Consider the following 18,940-nt stretch of genomic DNA (forward strand, 5'->3'; position numbering starts at 1 on the left):
GCTTTTACTACTGTGGCTGGGAAGTATATAATGTACAGCCATCCATACTTGCATCAAAAATACACGATTGTGTAGATGAGGTTTAGGTTATAATTGGGTTAGTATGTGATTGATAGTAATTGTATTTCAACAACCACAGTTAACAGGAATACTGCAAAGGGAGAGAGCTCAGTTTCTTCCTAAAATTCCACACATTTTATTAGCAACCATGAACATACATTAATTAATGTTTACTAAAAAGGCCAGCAAAGCAAAAAACAAATGAAATTACATATGTGCAAGTGTGGAGGCTTCTGTTCAAAAGTTTTATTTAGACTGCAGCTACTCTGAAAATAAAATGCTGAAAGCCATGATGATACAGCAACAGGCCACATAAGGACTTTTTCGTTCACCTAAAATATAATAGAAGACAAAATAAAAAAGTTAAATCACAATTTTTAATTATCATAGGAAATGCTTTATATAATACATAAAAATTAATCATACCTATTCTTGCACATTTCCAGAATATCCCAAGAAATCTGTAAAAAAAAAAAAAAAAAGTGATTTTTTTTTTTAGTTATTTAATATATTTAACCAAAAGATGCTGTTTCGTGCTGTTACATTTTCTAATGCTAAAAAATTACATGATTTTTAAATAATACATATATTTTTACTTTAAATACATACCCTGTTTTGTTCTTATCGAGCAGACTTGGTGCTAGGGCTCTTATGTATGCACAGGTGCAAATTAGCAGCAAGATTACAGTGAGTAAACTCTGGAAATTGAATATGGCAGACTGTAAAGAAATTAGAGATGTCATTATACAGCAATAGCATGCTGAACAGAAACAAAAGGCAGGCATCATCCCTACTAGTTTCTACAAATGTGTTAATTTAGCCAAGTTATCTAGTATTTTCTATCATAAGATAACCATCTAAGATTATTAAACCTATTTATAAACATTTTGATTAAAAGTTTTTTTTTATTCAGTTAGCAGATAATTCGGCTTCTTTCTATTATTAAAAAAATAAAAAATAATAAAAACTGGCTAATGAGTGCGCTTTGTTGCAGTGAGCAGCCGCAAGCCACAGGAGAGAGCCAACCCTGAAGAGCCTCTACACCGTCGTATCATACTTTTATTCTAGTTAGCTACATTGGGCTAATTAAATAATTCTTAACAGCTTCAAATGAACCTTAACAAGCACTGTTTTGCCATCAACTACTCTGGTGTGAACGATGGGATAATGTAGCATTTAAAATCGTAAAAGTGCAGTTATTCTCCTGATTAAAACATTAGACAGGGAAAATAAAACGAATGCCTTACCATTTCGATAGCGTCAATCGGCCACCTCACACTTCCTGTGTAGGGAGGAAATGGCGAAACTACAGGTGCCTGTCGGGCGGATGGAAAATTCGCAAAATATGCGAAGAGTAACCAGTTAACTTACAAACATACATTTGCCCTCTACATAATCCAGTTACAATTCTATGATGAGGTAAATTAATTTCACTTGCCAACAAGCCATTTGTCAGGTACGTACTACTTAATTTACAAATCTAAACTTTTATCTAACATTCATATAGGCGAAAATGTAACACGATTCGTTCAGCCCAGCGGAATAATTCCTGATTCAGAAGTAGCGAAGAGTGTTTATTATGTCCGCATTTCCTGAGGATTATACTTTAATTCAACTGCGTCCCAATATGTACTATATATCTATAGCACTACTTGAACATTTGTATCATATGTCAGATACGTGTTAATATGCTGCGTTTGATTCGAGGTCGCAACTTGTAGTTCCCAACCAGGAAAAGCCAAGAAATTGCCTCCTTGACCTGGAATTCCTATTCGCCAATAGGAATTCATGGTAACTATAAGTACCGTTTACGAAATTAAATCTAATTAACAATACCGTGCATACTGCAAGCAACATGAAGTCCATCTCGTCTCAATTTACATGCGTTTATAACAACATTCGTTGTATAAATCGTTATTTCGGCTTGATGCCAAGCTACCCGCTAATGTCCGCTGGCTAGCATGTTATTAAGTAACTGTACGCTGTTTTGCTGTGCTAAAATTTCTGTCCAGACTTTTGCATTAATGTTTGAAGTTCCAATTAATCAAACATGCCCAATGGGCATTCAAGGCTGGAATTGTGCCTTTAAATACCTTTTCATGAGCTTGCTGTTCTTTGACAGAAACAAAAGACAGGCTTTGATAAAAGCTTCCGTGCTATTTCCGCGTTGCAGAGGCAAATTACCTCTGAAGGGAAGAAATTGTATTTTAAAGCTGTTTTACAGGCAAACAAAGCGTTATATAAATCATTAAAAATTATGAAATCAAGAAAGTTAAATCCAAACTTCTTATTGTCGTATTAGCCACTAAAAACATTTTTGGCTTAGACAGAGAGAAACCCAGCCGCACAAGTTGGGGTCTAACCGTCATGGTGACCACAGTGACCCAGAAGCAGAGGTGGCAAAAGTACACACATCCTTCACTCAAGTAGAAGTACAGATACTTATGATTTAAAAGACCCTGGTAAAAGTTGAAGTACTGACTACATTTTTTCCACTCAAGTTAAAGTAAAGAAGTCTGGGCTCTGACATGTACTGAAGTACACAGTAGCCATTGCTACTATCCGTTTTAATGTCACTGGTAACTGGACCTCACATCTTATTAATACAAAATAATTTAAAATTTTTCCAATTATCTAATTAAGGTTTCCAGGCTGAACAACCATATAGAGCACAAGCAAAGAAAAGATGATCACTTGAGCAGGAATATCTCTGTTCAAAATCATGTTACATCATTGACTACCTCTGTCTCATCCACTTTAGCAATTCTTGTTGCCTTCTGCCTTGTTCTTTGTTAGCTTCATAGGCTAGCCTATGTCTGTGGAGCCTGATATCCAGTAAATGATACACTAGTGGTATGACAAGTTGATGGGCTGAAAATGGCACGCAATGAGAAGAAAAAATATTGACCATGTCACCAAATAGATTAAAACTAAAGTAGCGAGCCAGGTTTGAAAATTTAAGTAGAAAGTACAGAGATTTGTGTTAAAAAATGTAAAGTTGTCTGAAAATTAAATACTGAATTGAAGTTTCGATACTAGAAAAATCTCTTAAGTATCTCGGCCCAGGAGATTATGGATGTGTCCAACTGCATGCTTTTCTTCTTCTGTCATGGCACAGTCTCTGTGTACTCTTCCTGTAGATTTGCCATTTAATTATTCTTAACCATTTAAAATGCTATATTATGGCTAACTTTGAGCATAGATTCAGTCTCTTGGAGCTGAATTAGTCCAAACTCACACCAGCAAGACCCACAAATACTGTAATCAAGTTATCAGCTTAGTGGGGAAGAGAGCTGGACTTGCTAGGTTAAATATATGTGCAAACTCACCAGATCTTCTCCAAATGAATGTCCGATCTATTAAAAAAAAAAAATTACATTGATTACATTACAGTGTAGTTTAGAAGCTGCACAGGCCAGGATTGTAAAAATTCTTCAGTGTGTGGTTAAAGCAGCCCCAGGACAGCTATTTCATACTCAATCAGGAAGAGGCTAAAGGGATACAATTTAGGGTTTTGTTATTTCCCCTCTCAGTCTGGAGTTGGAAGGAAGAAACAAAGAAATGAATGAGAAAAGAAACCACCTAAGTTTTAGGGACCCATTGCAACACCCTCTTCCTTTCATTTTGTGGCAGCTGTTTTGCAGTGAGCTGGGCTTTTTTCAACAGCAAAGGAATTGGGCCGATACATAAGATTTACTGTGAAGACTTGGGCTACAGGAGCAGGCTGGCTAGATCAGCGACAGAGGTGTAGGCATGGTTAGTTGCAGTAGCATCTGGAGCATATGTTGGTTCTTGTCCTGCTCCTTGGCTACTGCTCTTGTTTTACAGCACAGCTTGAGAAGAGCTTGATTATAGGTCTGTTGGAGAATGGCAAGGGGCTTAATGACTGATAAGCGGAGAAGGTTCTATGACTTAAATCTCACAAAATTCAAATTAATCAATTTTGGTCTCAAATCCAAATATCATTAATGTATAGCAAAATTGGTGTCGCTATTGCAATACCTTTAGATGGGCACCGTATATTAAATGCCTGACAACACTGCTAATTTAAGAAAGAAAAACCTTTACATAACAACTAATTACTGTAAAATCCAAAGTGTCATGAATTTCAAGTTTCACAGTTATTGAACACTAAATACAAAGACAGCCAGACACCGTAAAAAGAAGCAAAGTAGAAGTGTTATAGTCTGCATGCATTTATGCTTATTACTATTTTGCCTTAAAGTCTGATGGCAAAAAAAAAATTATGTTTTAGATTCAAGCAACTTCATTAGTCATGAAGGTCACTGTACGTGAAATATCCATAGCGTCTACACCTGAGACCACATTCTACCTCAAATTAGAATGGACCAAAAACCTTGGAGCTGGTTTTGTTGTTCTGCTTTGTGATGGTGTGTCTGCCTGGAGTGGTGAAGGTATTTATTTTACATCAGTTATCCGTTGCCTTAATATCATTTATCTCTATATATCAAGCACATGCATCCATAATCTTGTGTGGTGTCATTAGTTTCAGAGGAGGATGTCAGCAGGGAGGCCCAGGAGATGGAGATGCCGAAAGAGAAATATGTTAATGATCTGCACCTGATTTTGACTGGAGAGGGACAGCCAGATCAGCGCTACAGTTTTAATTTGACACCCAGGCATTCTGGAAACTCTACGTTGCAGCTATCTTACGAGAAAGTTCAGAGCGACATGTCAGTGAGTGGGATGCTTTGGTTTGCTTGTATCATGTTCCTTTATCTTTCTTGGGATAGAATTAGTACATTTTAAGTAAAGATGATTGTTTTCTATTTTGTTGTACGGTTTGTTGCTCGGTTTGTTGCATTGACCAATGTAAGGGAGCTTCCCTTTAAACTTATAGGGACTTAAAATTATTTTAAACATAAAGGTCTTGGAGAATAAGGGTGGATGATTTACTGTCTAAATAGTTTTTGTGTTTCACAGGGTCCCTACAAGTTTGTTTTGTCTCCTGTATATGTAATTTCATATTCATGTCAAAGTATTTAAAATAAATCCTGCTAAGGGCCATATGATTATTGCGCCAATGTACATAAAATCATTCATGCAATAATCATCTGACCCTTAGCAGGACTTATTTTTATAAATTATTTTTAGCGGGCCTTGAAATTATCTATTTAAAAAAGATAAATGCATGTGTGAAACCTAGGACAGACTGCTTTCATAGTAATAAAGAGGGTAAGTAGCAGCTACTGCATGTTCAGGTTTGCAGGGTTGCACCTGGAAAAAAAACAAGACTTCTGGATCAATGTCATTTGTACAGATTAATACTGATTTTAATATGCTGCCAACAAATTGTAATGTTTGTTGTAATAATTGTGTTTTTTGTTTTCAGTTTAAGTTTGGCATGGTGGAACTGTTACCTGTGCCAGAGCCCACTAAAGTCATAAAGGAACTCATAAGTTATGGCTTAGATTGCAGTGCTCGCCTGCAAATCAAGATACAAGATGTGCACAAGGAGAACCAGAGACTAAGAAATGAGCAGGAAAATATAACTACAGAGTAAATCATAACTAGTATAATTTTCCTTTTGATATTTGCCTTTATCCTAAAGATATGTTTTGTCAAATGGAAATCTATTATGCTTCTCATGCATATAGTCCCCTATTTTCAAGTGGTCAGTATTGGAACAAATTCCTGTTAGGTGTTTCTTGTTATGTAGCTAGTTTAACCTATCTATGTAATATCTCTGAATATTTACTCTTGGATTGAGCTCTGGAATTTAACTAAGATAACTATTTGTTGTTCCAAAGAATAAACCAAAAATAAAAAACAGTTAGTTGTCTACTGGCGAACAGAAGTCTGTTTTGATACTGATAAAAGAGGGACTATATTGTCTATAATGCATATTGATGAAAGTCAATTCAAAGAAGACATCAAAAGTATAAATAATACATGAGCAATTAGCATTAGCAACTCATAGGGCAATAAGATTCAGAATATGAGAATTTATGAAACAAAGATTAACATTTACCGAAGTGATTATAAGGCTAGTGTATGGAGAAAGAAAGGCTCTGTTCATAATCCAAAACATGCAAACTTATTGGTGGAAGTCATCTCATGGCTTGGACTTGAATGGCTGCTTCTGCAATAGGCACAATAATTAAAAGAAGAAGCAGAATAAATTCAGAAGTCTTAAACATTCTGTTTGTCGATTAACAGAGACTTGCATCCAATCTTATTGGGAAGAAATTCTTAATGCAGCAAGACATTGGCACAAAGCACAAGGCTAACACAGTGAAGGACTTAATATAAAATATAGTGGATAAATTGAAAAAAAAGTATTACAAATGTAGAAAACAACCATTTGGTCATGACACTGATTTAATGCAGTTATTGCAAGCAAGGGCTATGTGATCAAATATAAAGTTTGATGTACTATAAAAACATCTGTTCCTATACTTTTGTGCACCAAAAATTGGGTAGTCAGCCACCAAATGGCTGAACTTCTGATCAATAATCTTTTATACTGATTTTTATTGATTTTTTACTTTAAACCAAATGTCTTCAGTGTATAGAAAAATAAATATATAATTGGCTTTGATGTTTCAATATTTTTTGTTGTATTTAGAAGTAAATGTAAAACATCTTGCTGCCTGCTATAGTTCCACTTGTGACAAATCTTAATTAGGAAATGGTTTCTTTACAGCCTATTAATTACCAACTTTTTATTGACATTTTATTTAGATTTTAATGATATTTAAAAATATATATATATTAATGCATTCTAAACTTGAGTGTCTTTGATATCATTCCGTAGAATGGAGAGATATATCGAAGAAAAAGAGACGATGGAGAGAGAGCTGTACAACCGCTTTGTGGTAATTCTTAATGGGAAAAAGGCTAAGATACGCACTTTACATGAGATGATTAAACAGCTGCAGAATAATATAAAAGACAAAAACCACAGGTAAGAAATCCTAATGGATGACATACTCTATCCTTGAAGAACAATTTCACAGAATTAATTTTGAATTAATTCTGAATTCTTAGTACTTAATTTTGAATAAAAGAGCTACTGAAATATAATCATAGAATAACACGATTATATAATTATTGGCAGTCAAAATATTGTATAAAACGAATGATATGCACATGTAATATACAGTGGTGTGAAAGTGTTTGCCCCCCTTCCTGATTTCTTATTTTTTTGCATGTTTGCCACACTTTAATGTTTCAGATTATCAAACTGATTGCAGAATTGTTCTAATTCAGCCACAATGGAGGGTTTTCGAGCATGAACTGCCCTTTTTAGGTCATGCCACAGCATCTCAAAAGGGTTCAGCTCTGGACTTTGACTAGGCAACTCCACAGTCTTCATTTTGGTTTTCTTCAGCTATCCAGAGGTGGACTTGCTGGTGTGTTTTGGATCATAGTCTCTTTCTTATGGTGGAGTCATGAACATTGACCTTAACTCAGGCAAGTGAGGCTTGCAGTTCTTTGGATGTTGTTGTGGGGTCTTTTGTGAGCTCTTGGATGAGTGGTCGCTGTGCTCTTGCGGTAATTTTGTCAGCCGGCCACTCCTGGAAAGGTTCTCCACTGGTCCATGTTTTTGCCTTTTGTGAATAATGGCTCTCACTGTGGTTTACTGGAGACCCAATGCTTTCGAAATCACTTTTTAACCTTTTCCAGACTGATAGATCTCATTTACTATCTTTCACATTAGTTTCTGAATTTGTTTAGGTCTCGGCATGATGTCTAGCTTTTGAGGATCTTTTGGTCTACTTCACTTTGTCAGGCAGGTCCTATTTGAGATTTTTTAAAACGTGAACAGATGTGGCATTTATCAGCCCTGGGTGTGGCTAGAGAAATTGAACTCAGGTGTGATAAAGTACAGTTTTAACAGGGGGCAAACACTTTTTCACACAGGGCCATGTAGTTTTGGATTTTGTTATCCCTCAAAAATAAAAACCTTAATTTAAAAACTGTCATTTGTGTAATCCTTTACTAATATTTAAATTAGTTTGATGATCTGAAAATTAAAGTGTGACAAACATAAAAAAAAAAAAAAAAAAGAAATCAGTAGAGGGGGACTGTAAGCCGCTACTTTTTTCCCACGTTTTGAACCCTGCTAATTAAACAATGAAGCGGCTAATATATGGATTTTTCCTGGGTTTTTCCCGGTTTCACAAACTTCAAGCCAAAAAACTGAGCAACTTAACATTAGACCAATGAAATTTACGACCTGAAATGAAAAGACGCACTTCACCTGTGTTCTGAGTTGCACGGCATCGGGAGAAAAACTTCCACCGGTGGCGTACGTCTAAGACAAAAAATAAACTCCCCAGAGAAATACAGTGGTACCTTGACCTACGAGTTCAATTTGTTCAGTGGACGAGCTCGTATCTCAATTTGCTCGCACATCAAATCAGTTTTCCATATTGAAAAAACTTAAAATGGCATTAATCCGTTCCAACCCTCAAAATGACACCCTGTTTTTATGCTTAATGTTATTAAATTGGAAAATACATTTCTAAATAACAAATCTTGTATAAAAACATAATAGAAAGTGTATGTAAAGATATTATAAGTTTTTATTCAGTGTATTTTCCTTGGAGATGAGACGACTTGAGCTAACGAAAACGCCGGTGGGGTGTGTGTGGAGGGGGGTAGAGGTGATAAGCGGAGGCAGAGGCGGAGGGAAAACTTGTTTTTTACTATCTCCTGTACACTATGTATCCCTAAACTTTAACATTTTTACTTTTTCTTTTTTGCTTATCTTAATTTTCGTCACAATCTTCGCTTTCTGGCCATCTAGCAGCGCCGTCTTGAGGTCGTACCTTAATTTTTTGCTCGCATAACAAAGCAAAAAAATCGACCGAGTGACCGCTCGTACCTATCGTACATTAATGCACTCGTAGGTCAAAGTACCACTGTACTTGTAAAAAGAAGGAGGAAGACCGTGAACAATGACTTGGTCGGCTACTGTTTAGATACAAGCCGTTGTAGCGCGTGGAGTTTGGGTAAAGGGATAGCTCGGTAACTCCAGTTGCAACAGAAATCATATAAGCACAGACAGGTTTCCAAAACTCGTGCTTTTTTATTTTTCTTGGCAACAGCGTTATGGGTTAGTCAAAGAAACTTAGAAATGAGCATCAGAAAATAATAAGGACATAATTCTCGGTCTCCACACACACAGTAATACCGGAAGAATGCAGTGCCTGGCTATTTTCAAAATACCGCTATGCTCCTAATAGAAGCACAACATATTTAATTTAGTGTCTTCCGTTAAAGCCTGTGTAAAGTTCATTAGTTTCAGTGTAGACACTTAGAGGCTTATATAAGGGTGCGCTTTATAGTCCGGAAATTACGGTACTTGAGAACCTGTTGGAAAATATATTTTCACTAACACATTTTAGCAACACTATATAACATTTTTAAGTTAAAGTATCTACGTGATGTACACTGCTAAGGTATATTTAAAGTGGATGCGAAAAAAGTTTTTTGGTTTGACCAGGTTTTTTTGCCTTCAACTTATAAAGCACACCGATCGATGCTTACCTGCATATAAAATTTATAAAACATTCATAAATCTAATAGGATTGCTTAATGTGGAGCAAAAATACTGATTATTTGTTTTGATAAACCATTTCACATACAATTGTAATATCCATCATGGTGCATGAAAATAGTGTACTTCTAGAACTCGCAGTATAATTTACCATGGTAGAATTCTTTTTAACTTTTTGTTAATGGTTGAAGTTAAAAGTTAATTAAGCCAGAGGTACAGCCACCAGTAGAGGCTGAGCCCGAAACATCAGTGGATAATGGCGGTGGGTATTCTCAAGGACCCGTAACAATCACAACCACAATGTTTGATATATTTACTTTTCCTACTTTTTGTGCTTTTGTGTCCCCCCCCCCAGATGTAAGAAAGATGAAGTCTGTCATGGAGTAAATGAGCATGCAGATGAGAAATCTGAAGAGAGTTACTATGGATACACCACAGATGAGGAAGAGGATGGGAATACAAAAACTAATAACCAGATATCTATCAATCAAGGTTGAGTAGAATTACATTTACATTTTAGAGTTTATTGACCTCAGTACATATAAGAATATCTTGTGAGTACAAATCTATTCATGGCTTACTGCATATTTATATATTTTATGGTTTAAAAGATATTATGCCTGACTTCCACTGGAACTTAAAGAGACACTTTTACACTAGAACCTACCACTGCTCAACAGCATTTTGCAAGTTTCCCTTAACTTTTCTATTGATTACACAAATTTGGCCATATGACCATCACACCCCTTATTCAGTCTTCCACAAACTGTTGCCACAAAGTTAAAAGCACATTTGTATAGATGTCTGTATTTTAGTTATTTATTTTGTTAATGTGTATATGTTCAAGCATGTTCTATCTTGTAGAGTTTTTAACACATTAACACCTTATCAATGGGTGTTATTTATCTGTCAAACTTTCATTGAAATTTCAGGTCAATAGATGTTTGAATTGTTTTCACAGATATTCAGATATCACTTTTTTTCTACTTTTGTAATTGTATTCAATTTATTTAACTGAATCATAATTGTCTTACTACATTTAGCCTTGAAGGTACCTATGTTTTACATAATGTTTTGTAAAAAAGAAATAATAATAATTACATAAATAACAAAGGTTACTTTGCCCATTGACACAGCCCACAGGATTACAGGTTATATAGCAGCACAGTGGAAAAAGAAAAATACAAAAAAGATAAATAGAATTAGAAAAGGAAACTGACTTCCGGGTGTAGACCCCTGACAAAAACAATCAGCAATACTATTCTAATGTGTTATAAAAATAATTAACATATGGTTGCTTCATATTTGGATGTACTACTTGACCTACATGAACCCAGCCATTAGGGTTGCACAAGCCAGTGCGCTGTTAGTGCCGGTCCCAAGCCCGGATAAATTTGGAGGGTTGCGTTAGGAAAGGCATCCAGCATAAATGTGCCAAATCAAATATGAGGATCACGAACTTGGTCTAAAATAACTTTAATTGTGTAACTTTTAATGGTGTGCACAGTAATAAATAATTGTTATAAATTGATTTTTGGAAGAACTGACAAGCAACCCAATTGATGACAGCCTAAATGACATTGCGGATGTGGCACCAAGCCGCAAACGGCGTCAGCGTGCAGTTACACCCTTGGGATCCCAGACAAAAAGACCAGCGCTTGAGCAGAGACAGCCCTTACGGTAAGACCTTCAGAATTTAGGATTAGTGTAAAATACTGTGTGTGTGTATGTATGTATGTGTGTGTGTGTGTGTGTGTGTGTGTATATATATATATATATATATATATATATATATATATATATATATATGTAATGTACGTATATATCAGTTTTCCTTCCTTCCTGTATGTATGTATGTGTGTGTGTGTGTATATATATATATATATATATATATATATATATATATATATATATATATATATGTATGTATGTGTATATATATATATATATATATATATATATATATATATATATATATATATATATATATATATATATAATATATGTAATGTACGTATATATCAGTTTTCCTTCCTGATTTCTTTTTTTTTTTTTTTTGTCACTCTTTAATGTTTCAGATCATCAAACTAATTTAAATATTAGTAAAGGATAACACAAGTGAACACAACATGCAGTTTTTAAATATAAATCCAAAACTGCATAGCCCTATGTGAAAGTGTTTGCCCCCCTGTTAAAACTGTGCTTTATCACACCCGAGTTCAATTTCTCTCGCCACACCCAGGCCTGATTACTGCCACACCTGTTCGCAATCAAGAAATCTCTTAAATAGGACCTGCCTGATAAAGTGAAGTAGACCAAAAAATCCTCAAAAGCTAGAGATCATGCCGAGAGCCAAAGAAATTCAGAAACAAATGAGAAAGAAAGTAATTGAGATCTATCAGTCTGGAAAAGGTTATAAATCCATTTCTAAAGCTTTGGGGCTCCCGCAAACCACAGTGAGAGCCATTATTCACAAATGGCAAAAACATGGAACAGAGAAGAACCTTCCCAAGAGTGGCTGGCCGACCAAAATTACTATTATCTATCAAAATTATTATCTGAGAAGTCATAAAAAAAAAAACCCACAACAACATCCAAAGAACTGCAGGTTTTACTTGCCTCAGTTAAGGTCTGTGTTCATGACTCCACCATAAGAAAGAGACTGGGCAAAAAATTATCTGCATGGCAGAGTTTTGAGCAAAAGGAACATAAAGGCTTGTTTTAGTTTTGCCAGGAAACACCTTTATGATCCCCAAGACTTAGGAAAATACTTTGGACTGATGAGACAAAAGTTGTACTTTTTGGAAGGTGTGCCCCATTACATCTGACCAAAAAAGTAACACCACATTTCAGAAAAAGATCATCATACCAACAGTAAAATATGGTGGTGGTAGTGTGATGGGGCTGTTTTGCTGCTTCAGGACCTGGAAGATTTGCTGTGATAAATAGAACCATGAATTCTGCTGTTTACCAAAAAATCCTGAAGGACAATGTCTGGCCATCTGTTTGTGACCTCAAGCTAAAGTGAACTTGGGTTCTGCAGCAGGACAATGATCCAAAACACACCAGCAAGTCACCTCTGACTGGCTGAAGAAAACCAAAATGAAGACTTTGGGGTGGCCTAGTCAAAGTCCCACAGCGCTATAACAAACTCATTGCAAGTTATCGCAAATGCTTGATTGCAGTTGTTGCTGCTAAGGGTGGCCCAACCAGTTATTAGGTTTAGGGGCAAACACTTTTTCACACAGGGCCATGTAGTTTTGGATTTGGATTTTGTTTGAGTTTTGTTTTGCCATGTAGTTGTTGGATTTTGTTTTGTTTATACAGTGGAACCCGGTTATCTTGCCCTCGGTTACCTCGACAAGCCTATTAAGTCGACGTTTTTGAAGTGGAACCGCCAAATTCTCGCTTTTTCTAAGCATTTTTTATCGGTTATGTCGACTTTTTTATGTCGCCGAACCCTAATATCTCGAGCACAAGGGGGGAAAAATTTGCCATTTAACGTCGGTTATCTCGATGCAGCCGCAGAAGAACTCGCGAAAGTGTCGGAAAAATCAAGCCTTACAGCTGCTACAGGTGTTGTATTGTATACTGGTGAATCTCTGCTGTTAGTTAGTGCACATATGCCTTTTGTTGTTAAATGTTATGCGATGAACGGAGGCGGCCGCTGGCGGCGCGGGCGTGGGATGACCAGCAAAATCATAGAATGAACACCGGCAGGATCGGGGGGAATCCGCGGTGCGCTTTGGGAAGAAAAGCGCAGCCGTTGAGAGAGTGCTGGTGGAAAGGCACGTACCGGGATACACATGAGCGATAACAACGACCGCCGTGAACCAACATATACCAACAATAACGGACAGTGAGAGTGTGGAAGTTTAAATAGGAGCTGGTGATTTTTTTTTTGTTTTTACTTTTAAGTATTTAGTTAAAAAAGTGCACACATTAAAAGTGAATATATGTACTGGAACAAATTTAGTAAATGTTAAGACATTGTACAGTACATGGTACATAGTGTAGGTAGGGACTCCAGCAAGACTAGCTATGGCAGTAAAACTAAAAGAGAGAGCAAAAGGGAGGGATCCCTGAAATATGCCCACCACACCATTGTCAACAAACCTGAGTTCATGTGTGAGAGTGGGGGGCCTCGATAGTTCGCAACTTTTCATTTGGAACCGAGAGAGTACCTCGCGAAAAATCTGATTGAAAAATCTGAAAGTTCGGAGTAACGTTTCAAAACAGAGTTTGCACTAATAAATTACATAAAAAAGGTTTGAAAAACTATTTTATTATTGTATTATTCATTTAAAGTAGTAAATAAAACAATTATGACAAGTAATTAACAATTTTGTTAATACAATTCCCCTTGAAAAAGGAACCATCAAAAGGAGAGTCAAAACCTTGTGATCTTTGTTACTCATGAGGGGTCATAGAGCGTAACCCCAGCGAATATCGAGGTTGCACTGTAGCTCTTTAATAATAATTAAGAAATCTGATTATTTAACAGTCTCTAAAATGTAATTTTTTTATTGTAGCATTAATTACAATCATTAATTCAATTCAATTCAATTCATTTTTATTTGTATAGCGCTTTTAACAATGAACATTGTCTCAAAGCAGCTTTACACAGATAATGTGGTGATTAAACATAAATATGTTCTTTAGTTCAAATATAATTTCATTGCACTTTAGACTGACTTCATCTAAATTTATTAGTTCCCTTTATGTAAACCATGCTAACAATAACAGTAGTTAACAACAATTAGTTAACAATAATTGAAAACATAAAATAGATTTTTAAACCCTTCCAATACTTAATAAAATACAGTATTTGACCTGATTGGTAAATTTTTTTTAAACAGCTTCTTAATAATGCATGTTTCCATGTTTTCATATTAATTATCTTACTAGTATTCTAACTAGTATTGTAATGTAATTATAGGAATGATCTGCTTGAAGAAGCCAAATCAGAAGTGAGTAAAGTTCCATTTCAGCAGCCTATACAAGCCAGTCCAGACCCTGATGACCTATTTGAAGACATCTAAATGCCTGTCATGTTTTTGACACATTTTTCATTTAACTGTAGTAAATATGGTAATTAATGTGTGCTTTAAAGATTGTCTTTACATTTTTAGCCTAAATGCTGTACACTCCCTAGACATTTGTGTTTGTATTTGTCTACAAAAAAACAAAATAAAATTGCTCTTATTTTTGTGTTTTATGTTTATTGAATTCTCAAAACTCCCTTTTGTGTGCTTTCTAAATATTGACTATACATCTTATCTTAATCTCAATATTTAGTATTGTTTAATTACTTTTTAAATATATGACTCGGTCTATGTGATTTATAACTTAAAATGGTGCACCTACATTTATATAGTTCTAAGTATATTGTGCATAAATTCAATGCAAAATATATTTTATCAACTATTTTGTAATTATAACTTTTTTTTTATAATACCTCCATTTTAATAGACTCAAAAGCAAGGGGACTAAATAACAATTCTAAAGATTAAAAGATTAATTCTAAAGATTAAAATAATAATTATGAATATAAGGATGCAGATAATTTGCAATTAAGTTATCTTCCTTGAGATGCTTTGGCTATGCCTTTGCCAAAGCCATCTCCAGTTACTGCTTGCCTTTCTTGCTTCTGTTTTATCTTCAGTAAATAAAGACATGTTCATTTGGATTGAGGTCTCCTCACTGGCCATTCAAAAATATTTACTTGTTTTTAGAAACTTTGGCATCAATAATGATGAGTGGCAGGATAACGCACTTTTCCACAGTTCAGGAATTGATGCAATTTTGTTCAGGAATGTATATTTATTGCCCCTGGAGTTTACATTAGTTGGAAATGATGAGAATTACCCTGACTTGACCAACACTTCGATAGTAAGGTTTTCTGTATACAGTCAACCCCCGATAATTCATGGTTTGGAAATGTGCAGTTTCTCATTTGGAACCGAACTAAAAGCAAGTTGTGGATTATCTCAAAATTCGTGGGAATCTGCAGTTGGACCGAATGTTTAGGTATGTTAGGATAGCATTTTAAATTGCTCAGACAGAGCCCCCAACATGATGGCCAGGTCCCATCCAGGCCTCAGCCTCCAGGTGCGACAAAAAAAATGGATCATGAAAGACAGCCCCGCTACGGCAGCGTGATACACCAAAATGGCTGCATAGACTTTCAGGGTGGACGGAGCCAACCCTTTGGCGAACTGTCTTTGGAGGAATTCCAACATTGAACCAACTGGGCAGTGAACTGGATCTAGAGAGGCCAGAACCTTGGAGTTGGGCCACAGCTCCAGGCGGGGGTGTACTATGGCACCCCTGACCCAGGAGAGGTGATCCTTCCTCTGAGGAATCTTTCAGGGGGGGTGCTTGAGGGAAAAGAGGAACACACAGCCAGAAAGTGTGCCTTACTTTGCTTGCTTTTATTTATTGCATTAGGAAGGGCATCCAGCATAAAACATGCCAAATCAAATATGCGGATCACAAACCAGAATTTCATACCGAATTGTTTGAGGCCCAGGTTACCAACGACTGTCACGGGTATTGTTAGCCAACAGGGTACCGGCGGAAATTGGGCTACTGTTGGCCGAAGGAGGAGAATGAGAGGGGGAAGACATCTACTGAGGAAAAGGAGAAGTGGAAGTTAGTGTTTATACATTAAATGTTGGTACCATAACTGGTAAAGGGAGAGAGTTAGCTGAAGTTATCGAGAGGAGAAATGTAGATATGTTGTGTGTGTGGGAGATCAAGTGTGAAGGGAGTAAGGCCAGGAACTTCGGAGGTGGGTATGAACTGTTCTACCTTGGAGTGGATGGAAAGAGAAATGGTGGAAGAGAAAAAGCACAGTAAGAGTGTAGTGGAGGTGGAGTTTTTCTGATAGGGTGATGAACATAAAGCTGCAAGTTGAATGGGTGATGATAAATGTCCTCAGTGGAGTAAGTTAGATGAATTGGTTGTGAGTGTCCCTAGAAAAATGAAGATTGATATCTGGAAAGAAAAAGGAAGTCAAAGAGAGACGTGGTGGTGGAAGTTCAGTAAAACATAAGGAGAAAGAGCTTTATGAAACAGAATTGGGATCGGCAGAGAGATGAGAAAAGGAGGCAGGAGTAAAAGGAGATGTCGAAGCAGGTAAAGAGGGATGTGGCAAAAGCAAATGAAAAGGAGCTGCATGAGAAGCTGGACACTAAGGAAGAAGAAAAGGATTTGTACCAATTGGCCAGGCAGAGGGACCGAGCTGGGAAGGATGTGCTGAAAGTTAGAGCAATAAAGGATGTAGATAGAAATGTGTTGACTAGTGAGGAGAGTGTGTTGAGTAGCTGGAAGGAGTATTTTGAGCAGCAGATGAATGAGAAAAATAAGATTGAGAAGGTTGGATGATGTGGAGATGGTGAAGCAGGAAATGGATAGGATTAGTAAGAAGGAAGTTAGAGCAGCAATGAAGAGTGGAAAGTCAGTTGGGCCAGATGACATACGAGTAGAAGCATGGAGATGCTTAGGAGAGATGGCAGTGGAGTTTTTAATCAGATTGTTCAACAAAGAGTAGTGGAAGCGAGTCTGAGAGGAGAGCTGACCATCTGTGAGCAACAGTCTGTTTTCATGTCGAGGAAGAGCACTACAGATGCAATTTTTGGTTTGAGAATGTTGATGCATAAGTAAAAAGGTCAGAAGGAGTTGCATTGTGTGTTTGTAGATCTACAGAAAGGATACGACAGGGTGCCAAGAGAAGAGTTGTGGTATTGTATAAGGAAGTCTGGTGTGCCAGAGAAGTATGTGAAGGTGGTGCAGGACATGTAATTGGACAGTGTAACAGCAGTGAAGTGTGTAGTAGGAAAGACAGACTGGTTCAAGGTGGAGGTGGGATTGCATCAAGGATCATCTCTGAGCCCTTTCCTGTTTGCAGTGGTGATGGACAGGTTGATGGATGAGGTCAGACAGGAGGCTCCATGGACTATGATGTGTGCGGATGAGAGTAGGAAGCAGGTTAAGAAGAGCCTGGAGAGGTGGAGGTGGGCAATAGAGAGAAAGGGGATTGAAAGTCAGTAGAAGTAAGACAGAGTATGTGTGTGAATGAGAGGAAAGGCAGTGGAAGGGTGTGGCTGCAGGGAGAAGAGGTGGTGAAGGTGGATGAGTTTAGGTACCTAGGGTCAACTGTGCAAAGTAATGGAGAGTCTGTTAGAGAAGTAAAGAGAAGAGTGCAGGCAGGGTGGAGTGGGTGGAGAAGAATGGCAGGAGTAATTTGTGATAAAGGGGATACTGGCTCTGCAAGAGTAAAGGGGAATGTTTATAGGACTGTGGTGAGACCTGCTATGTTGTATTGGTTTAGAGGCAGTAGCATTGGCAAAAAGGATATTCTATTCTATTCTATTCTAAGACAGGTAGTGGAGCTGGAGGTGGCAGAGCTGAAGATGCTAAGATTTTCATTGGGCGTGACAAAGATGGGCAGGATTAGAAATTTGTTTATTAGAGGGACAAAACATGTAGGACATTTTGGAGACAAAGTGAGAGAGTCTAGATTCAGATGGTTTGAGGTGGGAAGTACAAACACTTTGTTACTGTACTTAACCCATTTAATGCCAAATTTTTCTCAGAGATGACATTTATGAATTTGTGTTGTATTTGTAAGTATATTAAACAATCATTGTCAATAATGTAAAAAAATATTTGAAAAGACCATGAAAAAATGTGTTTTATCTCTGGTCACAATTGTGACCGGTGGTAGAACACAGGGAGTCTAAGTCTATGGTGTATGTAAATACATAAAAAAAACTCCAGAAATTCGTTTAAAGACTGGATTAAATTGTTGAAGTGTTTTATTTGATTGACAAATAGGTAAACATTGTCTGGCTCAGTTTCAAAAATTGGCCACCACCACTTTTTTGATCTTATTGTGCTGTGGTAACGGGACACCTGAAGATCATCTACTCCTCCCATTTGCTGGTTGTATTTGTGTTTTATTTCAGGTTGCTGGAGGTAGTCATATGCCTTTCTTTCCTTATTCCATCTCCTAACTGGTAACTCTGTGTAGACATTTTCCACATTGCTTGCAACAGTGACCACACTGTTATCCCTCCACCTCACCAGTAGCTTTTCTCCTTCAGACAGAACTTCTGTGAAGCCCCTCTGTAACTTTTGGAATTCCTTCATTGGTTTAAATGCCACATCACACAACTGGTTTTGCCACATGGTCCTAGTGCACACATATCCTCGCTTTTCATCTCATGAATCAGGGATAATGTGGTGAAAAGGTTGTCATGCGTGAAGTTGTATCCTTCTGGAACACCAGCTTGATCAGCCAAACCCAACACTACACTGGGCCCATGACCTAACCCAGTCTCTGGA

General features: G+C 36.8%; 2 protein-coding genes across 6 annotated transcripts; one reads left to right on the plus strand and one right to left on the minus strand.

Moving 5' to 3' along the window:
- Nucleotides 1-168: 168 nt before the first annotated feature.
- tmem167a (transmembrane protein 167A) lies at nt 169-6,773 on the minus strand. Of its 4 annotated transcripts, XM_046860579.1 has the most exons (6): nt 6,053-6,773; nt 3,390-3,416; nt 1,308-1,376; nt 670-779; nt 487-521; nt 169-392 (listed from the first exon to the last, which is right to left on the minus strand). In XM_046860579.1, exons 1-6 carry the CDS (start codon nt 6,110-6,112, stop codon nt 322-324), a joined length of 372 nt encoding a protein of 123 aa, XP_046716535.1. In that variant the 5' UTR covers nt 6,113-6,773; the 3' UTR covers nt 169-321. The 4 variants fall into 4 exon arrangements, with proteins under 4 accessions (XP_046716535.1, XP_046716537.1, XP_046716536.1 ...); XM_046860581.1 differs by lacking the exons at nt 3,390-3,416; nt 6,053-6,773 and adding an exon at nt 2,154-2,433; XM_046860580.1 differs by lacking the exons at nt 3,390-3,416; nt 6,053-6,773 and adding an exon at nt 1,897-2,085.
- xrcc4 (X-ray repair complementing defective repair in Chinese hamster cells 4) lies at nt 1,384-14,798 on the plus strand. 2 transcript variants are annotated; one of them, XM_046860571.1, is made up of 8 exons: nt 1,384-1,516; nt 4,316-4,475; nt 4,568-4,758; nt 5,414-5,580; nt 6,839-6,988; nt 9,945-10,081; nt 11,131-11,269; nt 14,529-14,798. In XM_046860571.1, the coding sequence occupies exons 2-8, from the start codon at nt 4,337-4,339 to the stop codon at nt 14,629-14,631; spliced, it is 1,026 nt and encodes a 341-aa protein (XP_046716527.1). In that variant the 5' UTR covers nt 1,384-1,516; nt 4,316-4,336; the 3' UTR covers nt 14,632-14,798. The 2 variants fall into 2 exon arrangements, with proteins under 2 accessions (XP_046716527.1, XP_046716526.1); XM_046860570.1 differs by lacking the exon at nt 1,384-1,516 and adding an exon at nt 1,708-1,851.
- Nucleotides 14,799-18,940: the final 4,142 nt, after the last annotated feature.

The sequence above is a fragment of the Silurus meridionalis genome, chromosome 11, assembly GCF_014805685.1.
Source record: "Silurus meridionalis isolate SWU-2019-XX chromosome 11, ASM1480568v1, whole genome shotgun sequence".
NCBI lineage: Eukaryota > Metazoa > Chordata > Actinopteri > Siluriformes > Siluridae > Silurus > Silurus meridionalis.